A 16,920-nucleotide genomic window follows, 5' to 3' on the forward strand; every position below is an offset into this window, starting at 1 on the left:
AATGTCCCCTGACAATTTCTGTCATTTTCTGGATTCAAAAGAGGGGTAGAGTGGGGAAGACAGACGCAGCGGGGCAGCGAGAGACGGTCCCCCTCGGGGTGCTCTCAGGGGTACGGCGAGTAGGTTTTCTCCTGCCCGGGTGCGGGCTCGGGTGGGCGGGCGCACGCCCCCCAGCCCCGCAGCGCCGCGGGCCCCGCATGACATCAGAGGCTGGGGAGCGCGCAGAGCGCAGGCGCCGGCGGAGGAGGCAGGCGGGAGGGGGCCGACTGGCGCGGCTCTGGAGAGCGCTCCTCCGCCCCGCGCGCCGTCCCTCGCGCCCCGCTCCGCCCGCGCCTCTCTCCCAGCGCCGCGCCTCGGGCGTAAAGAGCGCGCCCCTCGCACCGCAGCCAGTGCAGCCCGCAGCAGCCCAGCCCCAGCCTTCCTCCGCCTCCTCCTCCCTCTCCTCCTCCTCCTCCGCAGCCGGACACGCAGCCGCAGGCCGGGGCCGGGACGCAGCTGGGGAGTCAGGGACGCGCGCAGCCAGCCCTTCCCCCTCCGGCTCCCGCACCGCCGGCCGCCTCCCCTCGCCCTCCTCCTCTCCCCTCCCTGCTCCTTCGCTTTTTCCTCCTCCTCCTCTCCCGGCCCCAGCTGCCAGCACCATGTCCGCAGGGGGAGATTTTGGGAATCCACTGAGAAAATTCAAGTTGGTGTTCTTGGGGGAGCAGAGCGGTAAGTACCCGGCTTAATCTCTTGGCTTGTCGCCGAGTCGACCCCCGCCGCCCAATCGCCCACCCCCTTGGGACCCCCGGCCCCGGCTCGGAAAGGCCCCTCCGTGCGAGGGTAGAGGAGAGGGACAGGGATGGGGAGGTCGGGGCGGGGTCGGGCTGGGGAGGGGCCAAGGGTGAGGACGGAGGAGGCGCTGGGGCCCGGGGTGGAGGTGAGGGTGGGCTCTGGGTGGGGGGCCCGGGGTGTGGGTGCAGGTGCGGCGCCGCAGGGGGCCCGGAAGGCGGCGGCTGGCTCCGCGGCGCGGGCCAGGGCGAAAAGGGCCCGGGCTCGCCGGCTAGCTCACACTGCGGCACCGGCTGCGGGCGACCGCGCAGGTGGCTGGGTGTTGGCGGGGGTGGGGAAAGCGACGGGCCCCCACCTTGGAGAACGAAGCGAAGCTGGGGTCTGGCCGGGCCCCACTCCGCTGCACTGGAGGGGTGTTCCCTGCGGAACTTGCTGGGAACCATGCGAAAGGGCACGTCCAGGGCCTGGGACAAACAGCCGCCACCGGGGGAGAAAAGACCGACACCTGTCTCTGCTCGAAAGAGCGAGTGCAGGCCATGGGGGAATGGGGCGCCTACCTTCCCAGGCTCACGTCCGACTGGGCACAGAAGGTTCTAGACCCGCTGCCCTTCTTCGGCGCTTGTTAGTCTCCTTGCTGCTCAGGGATCTGGGCAATTACAGTGAGGGCTACCCCAACTCGAGGCGATTTGGGGAATGATACAGGGGCACCTCACACCAAGAGGCTGTGAAGTCTGGCTCTGGGCAGAGAAAGGCCCAGGCGACACGCCCTGCCTTGCTTCCCAGTACTCCTCCTGAGAGCATCGGTGGATTCTTCCCACCCCCACCTCCCAGCTCACCGCCCTTCTTGGGGGAGGGGAGGTCACCCTGGCAGTCGGCCAGAGCTGGGGGAGGGGGAGACTGCTTCTCCGCTGCCCGGCTCCCTCCCAGGAAAACGTCTCTGAAAACCAGGTTGGTCCCTAGAGGCGGGAAGGGCAGGGACCCCTCTGCCACCTGTAGGAAGGAGTGGCTTTCAGAGCATCCCTCCAGAGGCCTCTCGCATGGGGCTGCAGTGAGACAAACTGAGCTCTGTTCAGCTCTGCTGTGGGAAAAGGCTGTCCTTGCCGGGCAGGAACCCAGCTCTGCCTCTGCAGACCAATCCTGTTCACCTGGGTTGGTGCCTCTCTGACAAGGGGGGCCAAAAGAAAGGCAGCTGTGGGAGGACTGGGTGGGCCCAGCAATAGTGCTACTGTGCTGTGTGTAAATGAGGGTTATGGAGGTCACGTGGCTGGCTCCTGTCTGCTGATACTCATTGCCTAATGAGTATCATTAGGCAATGGATGGATGGTTCAGAGAAGGACGTTAGAAGGTAGTGTCCAGGCCCAGTATGGAGATGGGTTTGGGGAACAGGCTGGGCATTTCAGAAGAAGATCCACTCAGCCAGCCAGCGTTTGCCCTGGATTCTGATTGCCTGTTTTTAATAGATCCCAGTTTCATAGAGCTGACCGTACCCTGTGTCTGGAAGGGATTTGGGTGGTATTCACATCCCAGTGCTAGTCTCACCGGGCCTGGAGCCCTGGGAGATAACCTGCAGGGATCAGGCAGCCTGGGGATTGAATTCTTAGCTGTGTTGTCTTTAGTAAAATTTGAGGCCTCTCTGTGACTCACTTTCTGTCTCTGAAAAATGGTTGCTTGAAGACAATTCTCTTACTTCATGTTTCTTGAGTGCCTCTCAAAGTGCCTGGACCCTGGTAGGTTCTCAGCAAACATTTGTTTATTCTAAGTCTGCACAAGCTTCAGAAAGGACTGGAGTTTGGTGAAGAAAGTGTCTCTGGTGAGTTTGAGGGAACATCTGGGCTCCTTCAGAATCCCTGATGAACGGAGGCCCCTGCTGGGCTCCACAGACCCCCTTTGCTCCCAAAATCACAGAAATGAGAGCTGAAGCCTAAGAAATGAACCCACCACCTCTCCCATATGTTCAAATGGGAAGTCTGAGCCCCAGGGAACAGGGAGGCCTTGCCCAGAGTCCCAGAGTCCCAGAGTCCCATTGTGAGTTGCTAATGCTTCTGGGCTGGAGCCCCACCTCTCGTTTCCAGTCCAGTATTTTTCACTAGCGTGTCATTGTGAAGTAAGATGACCTTGAATTGGGGAAGCCAACAACTGGGGAGCCTCCCCAAGAGGGAGTAAGGGTTGCTTCTGTCCAGCCAGGCTTATAGCTGGGGCTTGTGACTGGTAGGAATGCTGAGTAGTTGGTAAGGAGCAGGGTTGTGGGCCCTTGGAACATGGCCATTAGAGAGTCACTGCTATCAGTGAGATGGGCTACTGGCCACCCTGGTGCCTTCTGTCAGGGAGTCCTAAGGCCCTGAAAAGCCTGCTTCCACTGTGTTGCATCGTTAGTGGGTTGTTTTAGGTTTTACAGAGCTTTTGAGTTAGGTAGGGGACATGTATGTGCATCTCTAAGCCTTATGGGATGGGGAGTCACCTCCACAGCCGCTTCTTCTACCTTGCCTGCACAGTTTTGCATCTGTTGGTCATTTGTGCCAGCATTCTCTGCAGCCTGTGCAGTGGAGAGAGCCTCCTAAGGGCTGGCCCTCACGCTGGCCCTGGCTCGCTCTTTTTATATGACCTCGGAGGTCCTTTACCTTCTGTACACGGGGGACATGGGCCAGCTGAGCTCAGCAGAGTCTTTCAGAGCAGCATGGGCTTGCCGATATGAGCCGAGTGCCCTGGAGACGGGCCAGGGGAAGGAGCTGGAGGGATGTGGCTTTATCTTATTTCCTGTGCCTAGCATAATGGTGGCATTTCTCTAGGCTGGTGGGCAAGGGCAATGGATTCCCAAGAAGAGTGGCGTACATGGACCAGGGTGTGGAGCACACCCTGGGCCAGATAATCCCAGGTGGACATCAGGTCTTTGAAGATACCAGGGAACTGGTTTGAATGGGAGGCCCTTGAGAAGCCACTCTGGAGGAAATACCTCAAGCCAGTGAAAGAGCCCCCCTCCTGGCAGCTGTCCCCCTGGCCTGTGGAATACAGGCTGGCTGACACTGTCAGGCTGGCACAGGCTGGGATTGTGGGGAGGGTGCTGTGGACCCAGGGTGAGAGATTTCCTTGTGGCAGGGAGGCTGAGGAGTCCCACTGCTGCCAGATGGCTCTCTGGGCCTACTGGGTATGCCCCTATGCTGATGGCAGTGGTAGGAGACATGGGGGGGCGACATATACCAGTCCCGACTGGGGCATTTGATGGCGTCCGAGAAGACAAGCAGGAGCAGGTGTTTGAGGAGGGGAGAGTGGGCCTGTGGGACCCATGTCTTCCTCGTAAGCTCTAATGGCATTCTGTCGGCTTTTAGGCCTCACTTGGCACATCTCCGTGTGTGTGGTGGGAAGGGAGTGTCAGGGATGTGTCTGCTGTGCACTGTCTTCTTCTGACCTCCCCTTCCCCAAGACTCTTCCAGCGAAAGCAGGAAGACTGGATGGAGATGCAAAAGCTCTGTCTGCTTTCCTAGCTGAGGCCAGCACAGGCCAGTTTCTCGCTCCGACCAGCCACCCGCCTGCCCTGCCCCTGGTATTGTGCTGCTGGAGGTGCTGTCCATGTTGAGCATAATGTGAATAGCATTCCTTGGAGCTGTGCAATGAAGCGACCCTGCAGCAGCTGCCTTTTTGTTGTTCAGTTGTTTAGTCATTTGTTCATGTATCCTTCCTTCCCGCTCCTTCTCTCTCCTGTCCTCCCTCCATTATCTGTTTATTTATTTGTTCTTTGAGCATATTCTTGCCCTCCTGGAACTTATAGTCCACTGGGAGCACAGACATTTGTGGATATAATTACAGTAAAGGTCTATGAGAGCCATGATGAGAGAAGAACAGCTGCTACTGGGGCCTAGAGCAGGGGACGCCTGACCCGCCTCTGGGGGCTGGTGTCAGAGGCAGCTTCCGTAGGCTAGCAAGGGATGCTTCTATAGGCAGTAGGCTACTACTACTTCGTCTTTGGGCTGTATGTAGAAAGTAGGTCTTGGAACGAGCCAACCCTACCCAGAGGGCCTTGCCTGTTCTTCTGCTCTGCCCTGTAGAAAGTGTATGAGGTGGAGGTTCAGGAGGACAAGGGTGACTCTCAGGTATCTGGCTTGGTGGTACTGAGTTGGGGCTGTCCCTGCACTTTCAGCCCATTCCTCTGTGGTTAAGGGTTAATAATCACCCAGTGGCCCCCACTGCCTGGAAGGCTTACTCCTCTGCCCACAGCCTGACCCATCCTGACCCCTGCCCTCCCACTAGCCACACCATGGAACACCTGCCCTCCTGCAGGGAGCCCTTCATCGGCCTTGTAGATACGCCAGCAGCCCCACCTAGCAAGTTTGCTCCTCCCACCAATTTCCAGACTTACCTGCTCTCAGGTGCTTACTTCGACTCCTGCTCCCCTGGGCTATTAGCCCACCTGACCACACACCGTGGCATAGCTTTGGTTTTCTCTGAACATTTCTTAAATACAATCATATGCTTCCCCATTACCTGTCTTCTGTTGTCTCTGTTAGCTAAGGATTTTAAAATGTTAACTTTTTCAGGTACAAAAACCGTAATTGAATTTTAAGCATCTTCTGAGGACTATGTCTTAGTCATCATTTCACCCCTCCCCACCTGCAGGTGGTTTGTGCTTATTAAGTATCTTGATTTGAAAATGATGAGATTATCCTTGCTGTGTGAGATTTGCTGATGGCCCATCAGTAGATTAAAAGTGAAGGAAGTTGAGGTGGCTTTGAAATAGGATTCCTAATTCAAATTCCCGACACCTGCTGCTTTTTCAAGCCAGATTTTTTACCAGCAGTATCTAAGAATCTTTTCTGAAGGATTGAATCATTTAACTTTTTTCTTTCTTTCTTTTTTTTTTTTTTTTTTTTTGAGATGGAGTCTTCCTCTGTCTCCCAGGCTGGAGTACAGTGGTACAATCTTGGCTTACTGCAACCTCTGCCTCCCGGGTTCAAGCGATTCTTGTGCCTCAGCCTCCCGAGTAACTGGGACTACAGGCCCACACCAACACGCCTGGCTAATTTTTGTATTTTTAGTAGAGATAGGGTTTCACCATGTTGGCCAGGCTGGTCTCAAACTTCTGACCTCAAGTGATCTGCCCACCTCAGCCTCCCAGAGTGCTGGGATTATGGGTGTGAGCCATGGCGCCCAGCTGGATCATTTAACCTTGGTCATGCCCAACTCACAATTCATCTCAAAAAACCTGAAGTTGTTGGGAGCAGTTCCTCATTCCTAGTCTCTGAAGAGATACATGAGAACAACCAGGCCACCAGAGGTGGAAAGGGACACACCAGACCTCAGCTTGCCAGAGCTCACTTTGAGATCTGGAAGAAATCACCCTGTTGCCCTGAGCCTTAGCTTCCTTCTCTTGATTTCTCTCCTCCCAATTTTTCTCCTTTCCTCAGTGGCTAGCATAAGAAGGGGCACCTTTGTGGAGGTTAGGTACAGACCCAGAACCTTTGCTTTTTTATTTGTTTAAAGAGATGTGAGTGAGAGAGACACCAGGATGAGAATTAACCTGTACTTGGTATAAGAGGAAGGTACCACCTTTAATCTGATGATGCATAGCAAGAGAACTTGCCAGCAAAGAAAAAAGAAACTTAGGATATGTTCTGGCTGCGTAGAGGTAATAATTACTGTCTTTTGCATGATCTGATTATCATTATCATTTGCAGCCCCCAGGTTATAATGAATCACATTAAATTATAACAAAATAAGGCTGGCCGTGGTGGCTCACGCCTGTAATCCCAGCACTTTGGGAGACCGAGGTGGCAAGGTGGGTAGATCACTTGAGGTTAGGAGTTCGAGACCAGCCTGGCCAACATGGCAAAATCCTGTCTCTACTAAGAAATACAAACATTAGCCAGGCATGGTGGCGCATGCCTATAATCCCAGCTACTTGGGAAGCTGAGGCAGGAGAATCACTTGAACCCGGGAGGCGGAGGTTTCAGTGAGCCGAGATGGCACCACTGCACTCCACCCTGGGCAACAGAGCGAAACTCCGTCCCTAAATAAATAAATAAATAAAACAAAATAACCTTATTGTCCTTTTGTTCCTTATTCTATCCCTAAAATCAGTCTATGAATATTTATCTTTATAGGTGTTGCCCCGACATTGCAAACTTTGCAAACTCGCCGGGGACAGGCCCAAGGGTGGTAACATTTGTATCCCATCCAGGCTGCAGACTTCCCCTGTCCTCCCCACCCAAGTCATCCATTGTTGCCGAATGCATCAGCCGTTGAATGCGTAGGGCTGTCTGGTTTCAATGTGGATAATTTTGGGAAATTATTGGACAGAACCACCAGGGAAGGTGAGAGAAGGCTAGGTAGAACAGCAGAATTCGTAAACATTCGGGGTGGACTACTGGGAAAGCTGCTGGGCATTTTCTCTGCATCTGCCATTCCTTTCCATTTCTCACCACAGGGAAGAGAAGCCGGGGGAGCCCTGGTGGAGGTTGCCAGGGAGAAGTACCAGACACGCCCTGAGATGGACAGCTTTTGTTAGGGCGGAAAGACAGGCTGCCAGGAAATGGGGGCTCCAAGCAGGGCCTGGGGACTGGAAGCCCCTGGGAACTTGGAATGCCAGGCCAGGCTTTGTTTCCTAGAACAAGGGAAGGAAAAGATGAAGACTCACAACTCCTAAGGACTCCTAGGATGTTCTTTACCATATCTTGGGGCTTGAGATTTCAAAATTGTTTTCATTATTTTCATAACTTTTGCCCTAAACAAAGTAAGATCTTTTTAAAAAATAAATATTGACTGATATACATAATTTAGCATTTTAATAAAGTGATTTATTTTCAGTAGAAAAACTTATTTATTCCAATCTCTTGGTAACAAGGCCAGAGGGAGTCCAGGTGACCAGATCACATGCTCTGGGCCAGCCATCACCTGTCCCAAGGGGCTGACATACCTAAGGGACAGGGCCAAGTCCTGAGGAGGCAGATAACACCTCACCCCTGAGGGCAGAATAGAGCTTTCAAAGCAAAGATTAATTCCAGGAAATGCATAAAAAGAATGGCAGCCTGTATCCTTCCTCACATGAGTTCACTCACGTGGCATTTATTGAACATCCACTATGCCGGAGGCTCCACACAGGGCACTTTTTATCTTCCCAGCCACCCTGTGATGGATGTGGGATCATCCCTGTTTTGTGGGTCAGGAGGCAGAGGCTCAGAGAGAGCTGGCCCTGCCCAAGGACTCACTATGAGTGTGGCAGAATTAGAATTCAGACCCAGGTCACTGTGAGAAACACAGTGGACCGTCAGACCTCTTGCCTCAAAGGCAGGCTCTGGCCCAGGACTGGAGCGGAGGAAACAGAAGAACACTGAGGTCTTCTGGACACGAGGTCTGCTGTGCCTGACTCGTGGGGAGTGTTTGTGCCAAGCTCTTTGCTAAAGAGGAACCTGCGGGGCCCTGAGCAGGGAGGAGGGAAGCAGGGTCTCCGTGTGGGAGCTGCTGGAGCTGGTGTTGCACAGCAGGCACCCTGTTCTTCCGTGGAATGAACTGCTTATTTGGGGTGCCTTGAAGGGAGTTGATAGAGCCTATGGGGGCAGCTAAATCCCTCCCAAGTCAGCCCTCATCCCACTGCCATGGTTCTAGCTGAGAACTAATTACTAACCAGGGAAGAACCAATTAAACTAAATGGCTGATTCCCACCTACTCTGGGGTAACCCTTTCCTGGCCACATCCTCCCTCCTGGCTTGGAGATACCAGGGACCTGGAGACCCTGATTCTATCCCTGGTCTGCCGCTGGCTGGCTGTATGTTGGATAAGCCCCAGCCCATCTCTGGCTTTCTCCGTGTATCCCCTCAAGGCTACTGGGCTGGGTGACCCCTTGGGCCAGTGGAGCTCTAACTCTGGTTCTGCAGTTCAGTGCCAGCTCTGAGTATGAGGCCAAGCCGATAACACTCCCAGCCTGGAGACGAGCGTGCTGCTGGTGAGAGGGGCTGCAGGAGTGAGGTGTGGGATCAGGGGCTCTGCCGACTATTGCCCCCAGAACTGCCCCGGGTCCCACATGCAGGATCCTCTCCAGCCTACCACCTCCTCTCCTGGGAGGCATTCCTGGCCCACCTACACCTGAGTGCAACCCTCCCTGGGGGCACAGTGTGGGGAAGGGGCATGCTGGCTCCCCTCTCCTGAAAATGTGCTTGGCTCTGGTTGCCAAGCAACAGGGATGGGGCTATCCTGCACTTCTGCTTCCAGGAGGTGTGTCTTCCACACAGAGAGGAACCATGATGAGGACGACAGGGCAGGTGACACCTTCCAGGTGCTCCTAACCCAGGGGCACCCCTTTCCACAGCCTGGTGGGAGGGGTAAGCTGGGAGGGCAGAGAAAGGGCAGAGCCAAGAGGGGTATATGGTGTCCCCAGCAGACCAAGGAGGGCTTAGAGACCCGGCCCCAGCTCCCACCCCCACCCTATCACCATGTTGGTCCTCCTGCGTCCTGGGCTTCCACCTCAGCCCACCCCTCTGCTGAATGGATGGTGTTGGTATGCAGTGGCACCACCTGCGCTTATTTTCCTCACCTGTGCAGGAGGGTGATCATTACCTTGTTGGGGTTCCAGGAAGATCAGGTGCATCTATACATGGCATGTGATTAAAGCTCGCATGATAAAAGCTCAGGTGATAGGTAATTTTGTTAATGAAATAGTAACAGCAATCTCCATCTCCTCCCTCCTTGCAGAAGTAGGGTGCAAGGTTTTGAGAATCATTGATCATTTCTATATTGTGAACTGTGGGGTCCACATCCTCGTGATCTGGCAGGAAGAGCTGCTCATCCCGTTTTATAAAGAAAGCTAAGGTCTGCCAGGTGAAGGCTTTTACACGGATGGAAGGACCCTTTGACTCCCTGGCCAGTGTTTTCCCCAGCTCCCCATCCCTGCTCAGAGACAGGCTGGCAAAAAGTGGGACAGACTCACCATGCCTGCTCCTCTGGGGCCACCAGAGCTGCTCAGGGGAAGAGCACCTCATCTTCACAGCTCTGTTACTTCCCCTAAGGAGCTCAGCCAGGGTGGAGTATAAGGGCAGAGGCTTTGCAGCGCTGGGGTTACATGCCCTCAGGCGGGTGAGGTCGGCAGTACTTGGCCCACAATAAGCAGGCAACAAATCTCAGCCAGTATTAAGATTAATATTACATACACAAGCAAGGCTATGGGCATGATGTGCTTGGAGGGGTCAGGGAAGGCTTTCCGGAGGAGGTTTTGCATAGTGAGCAGAAACTCACCAGCAAACAAGGGGAGGCACTGAGGGCAGAGGGCCTGACTGTGCCCAGGCAGTGAAAGGCTTGGGGCTTCTGGGGAATTGGGTGTGGTTCAGGATGGTGGGATTCTGATGCGGGTGGGGAAATAGTGGTGGGAGAAGGGGTTGAGCCTGGAGGAGTCAGCAGGGTCAGGCCCTGGAGGACCTCCCTGCAGGCAGTGGGGATCCACTGGGGAGTTTTGACCCAGAGGGACATGCTCATGGATTAGAAGGTGAAGGCAGAATGTGGTCTGATTGGAGGCAGGAGATCCAGGTGGCTGAACTACGTCAGAACAGAAACATTCCGAGGATGGAATTTATAGAGAGGGCTTGTAAACTTAAGCTTCCTTCCAGTTCTGAAGCTCAGCTCCACTGCAGATGTATATTTTCTTGATTCTTTCTCTTAGAATGAGGCCTCAGGAACAATGAAGGATTGTAGGGGAGGGACTATTGTCTCTCTCTGCAAGGCCACACTGTACGCAGATGGACCAAAGCTAGCCCCTTTCAGCTACCCTGTCCATCCTATCTCCACAGTGCCCTGGGTTCCCTGACTGCTCTGGCCTTCCATGGGTGTTCTGCGGGACTGCTGGCAGCCCTTCCGGACTCCTCCCCCTCTGCTACCTGCTCAGGTTGGATGTGGCATATGACAAGAAACTGGCCATTGGGTGTGTGAGCTCCCCTATCCTCTGGTCATTGGATGTATGAGTCCCCCGTCCTCTGGTCATTGGGTATGTGAGTTCCCGTCCTCTGATCATTAGTGTGTGAGCAGCCCATCCTCTGGCCACTGGATGTGTGAGTCCCCCATCCTCTGGCCACTGGATGTGTGAGTCCCCCATCCTCTGGCCATTGGGTGTGTGAGTCCCCCGTCCTCTGGTCATTGGATGTGTGAGTCCCCCATCCTCTGGCCATTGGATGTGTGAGTCCCCCATCCTCTGGCCATTGGGTGTGTGAGTCCCCCATCCTCTGGCTATTGGGTGTGTGAGTCCCCCATCCTCTGGTCATTGGGTGTGTGAGTCCCCCGTCCTCTGATCATTGGTGTGTGAGCCCCCCATCCTCTGGTTATTGGGATATATAAGCCCTCTGTTTTCTGGTTATTTGGTGTGTGAATCCCCCGTCCTCTGATCGTTGGTGTGTGAATCCCCCGTCCTCTGATCGTTGGTGTGTGAATCCCCCGTCCTCTGATCATTGGTGTGTGAGCCCCCCATCCTCTGGTTATTGGGATATATAAGCCCCCCGTTTTCTGGTTATTTGGTGTGTGAATCCCCCGTCCTCTGATTGTTGGTGTGTGAATCCCCCGTCCTCTGATCATTGGTGTGTGAGCCCCCCATCCTCTGGTTATTGGGATATATAAGCCCCCCGTTTTCTGGTTATTTGGTGTGTGAATCCCCCGTCCTCTGATCATTGGTGTGTGAGCCCCCCATCCTCTGGTTATTGGGATATATAAGCCCCCCGTTTTCTGGTTATTTGGTGTGTGAATCCGTCCTCTGATCATTGGTGTGTGAATCCCCCGTCCTCTGATCATTGGTGTGTGAGCCCCCCATCCTCTGGTTATTGGGATATATAAGCCCCCCGTTTTCTGGTTATTTGGTGTGTGAATCCCCCGTCCTCTGATCATTGGTGTGTGAGTGCCCGTCCTCTGATTGTTGGTGTGTGAATCCCCTGTCCTCTGATCATTGGTGTGTGAGTCCCCCGTCCTCTGATCATTGGTGTGTGAGCCCCCCATCCCTCTGGTTATTGGGATATCTAAGCCCCCCTGTCCTTTGGGCACTGGGTATGTGAGTCCTCCATTCTCTGTCATTAGGTGTGTTTGTGTCCTGTCCTCTGGGCACTGGGTGTGTGAGCACCCCCGTCCTCTGGTCATTAGTTATATGAGGCCCCCTGGCCCTGTTATGCAGCCTCCTGTCCCTCCCTGTCTCACTGGACTTCTCTTCCAGTGGACACTTGATCACTTCTTTTGCTTTCTTGGATATTTTCCCCAATGCCTGTCTGCTGGGTTCCATCACCCCAGCAAGCTCCGGAGTCCCCAAGGACTTGAGAGAGAGCAGCATTGTGGAAGGGATTGCCCTTTTCCATTCCTTGGAGAACTGAGACCCATCTTAAGCTGGATGCACAAAAAGCTAAGGCTGAAAGCCAGGGGGCTAGAGTAGAGGCAGGGACTGCCATTTTGAATCCTCCCCTAACCCAGAGAGGGCAGCCTGTTCAGGTCAATTGGTGCAGCCCCCTGCTCATGGGTCAGCTCATGATCTACTTTAAGGCTTGAAACCCCACCCTCTAAAGGCCTGATGACTTTCGCTCCCTGCCTTTCCTGTTCTTCTGCACAGGCGGTGCCCACTGGAGGTTACTGAGCACCACCTGGGTATTCCTTTGCCAGTGTAGCTGGTGCATGGAGTAATCCTAATTTTAGAGCATCAATGATTACAGCATTTTTCAGTCACCACCCTTGGCCTCTTTGAGCAGTGCCAGGTTGTCTATGAGTTCAGGGTGGGTAAGGAGAGCTGCCCCCTCATCTTGGTGCTCAGCAGAGATGGCTCTTCTGCCTGAAGCAGCTGGCCCAGAGAAAAACTGGTTTGGAAGGCTGGGCCACAGACAACTCAGCCCAGCTTTGACCTGTTCCAGCCTCTTCTGGTCCCTCCGTTTCCCCCAGCCCTGGGGCAGGCAGGAGGAGGACCATTCTGGTTCAGGATTGGAGAGCTGCAACTTTGGCCTGTGCACCAGAGACAAGTCCCTAGAGACAAGGAAAACCTTTCTCTCTGGGAGTGGCTGTGCTATTTCTGAGAAAGGAAGAGAAAATGTTCTCTTCTGACCCTGTCTGTGAGTGGGGGGAATAAACACTGCATAGACTAAACAGTAAGTGAGGCACTTAGAACACATTTCTTGTTTCTTTCCCTGTCCAGTAAAGGGGGAGGGCTAAGAGGGCAAACAGGGGAAGCAAGGGGCACTGGGGAAGAGAGATCCATAGAAGTGCTGAGACCGAAGGGAGAGGCTCACAGACACTGCTTCCTACCAGACACAGACGGGGGCTTGTTGGCCACGCACAGGGCCCTTCGGAGCCAGGGTGGGTCAAGCTCCAGGCGGGGTGCTGTCCATCCCAGGGTCCTGACCAAATTTAATTAAAGGCTGGAGGTTCCCATGGAGCCACTGATGAGTGTGGGGGCACAGGACAATGTGACCAGTTCTGTGTTTGTGTGGAGGACAAGATTAGGAGCTCCAGCCCAGCAAAGCAGGAGGAATGAGAAGAGAGAAAGGCTGTTACCTTGCCTTGGAGGTTGAGGGAGGGCTTTTTCCAGCACACTGCCTCTGTGCCGCCAGCACTGGCTTTGAGGAGCAGACTGAGCTTTGTCTCTTCCTCCCCAAGGCTGTCTGGCTCTGCCCCACCGTGACCCTGCAGTTCCCAGACTGTCTCTGGGCTGCTGCCAGTAGAGTCAGGTCTTGGCACTAGTGATCTTTGTTTGGTTCTGCACTTCTGTGAACAGAGAAAACCTCCAAAGGTTTTCTTCTGGGGGAGAAACCACTCCCAAATTATTTTAAGGATATTAACAAATGCTACTTGTAGCACCAAGATCTGGAAATTCTCCCCTGATTCTGATTCATTAAATTCCCCTCCCTCCCCTACATTCAACCCTTCCCTCCCTCCCCTACATTCAACCCAAACACTGCAGGCTGCTGCCCAGATTAGAAGTGAACTGGAGACCTGAAGAGGTACCTAGCTAGCCACCTGACCCTGACTCTCACCCATCTTCGTCAGAAGAGGATAGCACCGCAGATGTTGGGCCAGAAGAACTCAGCTCCTCTCCTGCCTCCATCATGTAGCAAGAAGACCACTCTCAGCTGGAGTTGTGGTCTGGGCAGCTGTGTCTGCTGGTCCTTCCACCTCTGCCTGTGGGAGGGCTGGGTGTGATGTGGGAGAACTGGATAGAGCGGCATGCAAATGCCCAGTGAAGCACACAGGCAGGACTCAGCGTCTGCTAGGGGGCCAGCTAGGAGCGCTTTAGTCACAAGGCAGAGACCTGTGAGGTTTTGTTCCAGATGATCAGCCCAGTTCACCACAGTGGGAGAAAAGGCAGAGGTGGAGTAACAAGTAAAGGCTGCACCTCTTAGGAACCTGACTGTGAGACGGTGTGGTAGACACAGCCTAAGGTGACCCCAGGTGCGTCACACCCTTGCATAGGCTCCTCCCCGGAGTGCAGATGGAATTTGTGACTTGCTTGTAGCAAATATAGTGTGGCAAAGGTGATGGGTGGCATTCCTTCAGTCGGGTTATGTTATATGGCAAAGGTTCAAAGGTGATGGGATAGTCCCTCCCATGATTATGTTTCTTTATGAGACTCCTCTTGCTGGCCTTGAAGAAGTAAGCTGCTGTGCTGAGAGAGGGCCTGTGAGGGGGGTCATGTGGCAAGGGTTGTGAGTGGCCTTCAGGAAATAAGAGCAGCCAGTGGGGGGAAAGTCCTACAACCACAAGGAACCAAATTCTGTCAACAAGCAAAGTTGGAAAATGTCTCCCTGATCCAGAAAGAAATGTAGCCCAGCTGACACCTTGATTACATCCTTGTGACATGCTGAGCACAGAGGATCCAGTGAAGTCATGTCCAGACTCCTGACCCATGGAAACTGTGACATAATAAATGTATTAATATATTGTTTTAAGCCACTGAATTCCTGGTATTTGCTAAAAGCAACAGATAACTAATACAGATGGGATGAAGATTTTAGAGGAAGGTGACGCCTGAGATGGCCTCATTTTACACATAAGGCATTGGAGTGTCCAGGAGGAGCTGAGACCTGCCCTAGGTTAAGTAGCCAGCCTGGTCCAACCTGTGAAGCACTCACTGGGGTCAGGCCCTGGTTCTTGATCTGCTATTGTTCTTTCTTCCTGTTCTGTCTTTGTGTTCTGAGTAAACCCTCCTTTCTAGGCCTCAGGTTTTTCCTCTGTGGCATGCAGGGCTAGACCACACATTCTCTAGGCCCTTCTTGACATGATGTGGTTTTCTGAGGTCACTCTGATCATCTGTGATCCTTCTAGAAGCTGGGCCTCCAGACCTTAGTGTGGTTCACTCTCTGCTGCTTCTTCGCACTTCCCATGTTGTGTGTTTCCATTTGGGCCTCATGACACGGGGACACATTGGTAAGCCTTCTGGGCTCAGATTAGTGGCAAAAGCAGGAGTAAGAAGAGCAGTCTCTGAGGTCAAGCCCTTGGCTGTGCACCGAAAGAGATAGTGTCTGGCCATGACCCTGGTGCTGTATGATCCTGGGCAAGTGGTCCCTCTTCTGTGGCCCCTCTTCGCATCTCCCCTGATAAGATCAGCTCCAGTCTCCTCTATGGCTCATCTGTAATGCTGCTTTTGAGAAGGGCTAACCTTAGGGACCAAGAGCTTGCAGCATGGGGACAGGTGAGCCTGGCCACCATCTCCTTGCCCTCGTGCCCAAGCATTCAACTCCAGTGGGGGATATGTGGACCTTGACCCAGCTCCCCTTGATCTATCCCCCAACCTGGCCCTCTGTTGATCCTGATGCCTGACCAGCAGTCTCAGTCCATAAGGGCTAGAGACACAGTGGGCCTCCTGGCCTGCTGGGTGGTCCTGTGCCTACTCCTGGGTCCAGGGTCCTTGGTGTCTAAGTGCATTTTGCACTCCAGAGTCAGTGGTCTTCATCTCTAAATTTCACTGGAAAGGCCATCCCTACACTTGAATCAATCTTGAGCAGGTGACATTGAGTCCTTCTGGGGGCAGGAGGAGGGTTCTTTCTGTGACTGAATGAGAGGTCTAGAAGTTCACTCTGCCCCTTGTGCTCCCCTCACCACCTGGCTCTGCAGGGGCAGGGGCAGGGGCTGGGCCTGTGCCCTCCTCCTTGGCAAAGCAGAAAGGTTGAGCAGCAGTGAGCAGGCTGTGTGAGGGTGTATGGAAGGACAGGAAGAGAAGCTGGGGCTGCAGAAGTGCAGGGACATCTCCCTATGTTCATGGAGACCACAGGGCCTCCTGGGTTAGCAGGTCAGCACTATGGCTGCCAAGGCCAAGGGTTCCTCTGAGAAGGGGGCAGGCATCCGGGATGATGCCTTGCCTACATCAGCCTGCAGTCTAGAGGCCTCCTTCCACTTGCATGAGCAAGCTTTGTGTCATGGCCAGGCCACAGCTGTGTCATCATTGTTGGGGGTTGTGGGCCCATTGGCCTTGTCACAGACCCTCTGACTGGATCTCAGCTGACAACCTGGGAAACACAAGCTTTGCTCTCAGTACTCTGTCTACTCATTCTCCCTGCCTCAGCCTTCTTTTCCTATTACTGAGTCTTTTAACATCAACACTACCAGCAGTTAAGCCTTGGGTGTATAAGCCTTGGATATTAAAGCATATACATTACTTTGCCAAACTCCATGCTGGTTGGATGGGCCAAGACTTCTGTCAGTTAAATAAGCTACCAAATTACATTAATACTAGCCTTGTCAAAGATCAGACGGTGGAGGAAATTTAACTTCCTCCTCTACAACTATGCTGTGAATTCACACTCACTGTGAATTAATTCTTCACAGCATCCATGCAACTGCTCAAATGCACAGGCAGGATTGGCCTGTGTAGGGTCTGGCCAGAGTTGGGTTGAGCCTCAAACTAAATGAAATAGACTATATTCTGCCTGCTCCAGTCTAGCCTCCAGGGAAGCTATGACTCCTGTTCTCTGAGCTATAAGAAGAGGATGGCTAGCACTCAAAGCTAGCTGGTGCTGGTGCTGCTCTTAGGTCCAGGAGGAAAGATCCTGCTCCTTTTTTGAAGCTGCCAAGTGTATGTGAGAAGGCTCAGCAAGGCAGAGAGGATTCAGAACATGAGTGAGCTGACCATGGAGGTATGCAGTCTACACAAGCTGTTTGGTCAGATCTCAGGTGGTTTTCAAGTAACCCTGAAGGTGTTGCCCTTGACTGTCAGTCCTCATAGCTAAG

General features: G+C 53.7%; 1 protein-coding gene across 2 annotated transcripts in view; it reads left to right on the plus strand.

Annotated features, from left to right (window-relative positions):
* Positions 1 to 221: 221 nt before the first annotated feature.
* The window catches only part of RAB6B (RAB6B, member RAS oncogene family), a 71,867-nt gene continuing 55,168 nt past the window's right edge, over positions 222 to 16,920 (plus strand). The window contains exon 1 of one of the 2 annotated variants that reach the window (XM_055295411.2): positions 222 to 708. In XM_055295411.2, the coding sequence (XP_055151386.1) occupies positions 639 to 708 (70 nt within the window). In that variant the 5' untranslated portion in view covers positions 222 to 638. The remainder of the gene's footprint in view (positions 709 to 16,920) is intronic. The other variant, XM_055295412.2, reaches the window with a different exon arrangement.

The sequence above is a fragment of the Symphalangus syndactylus genome, chromosome 10, assembly GCF_028878055.3.
Source record: "Symphalangus syndactylus isolate Jambi chromosome 10, NHGRI_mSymSyn1-v2.1_pri, whole genome shotgun sequence".
In the NCBI taxonomy this organism is placed as follows: domain Eukaryota; kingdom Metazoa; phylum Chordata; class Mammalia; order Primates; family Hylobatidae; genus Symphalangus; species Symphalangus syndactylus.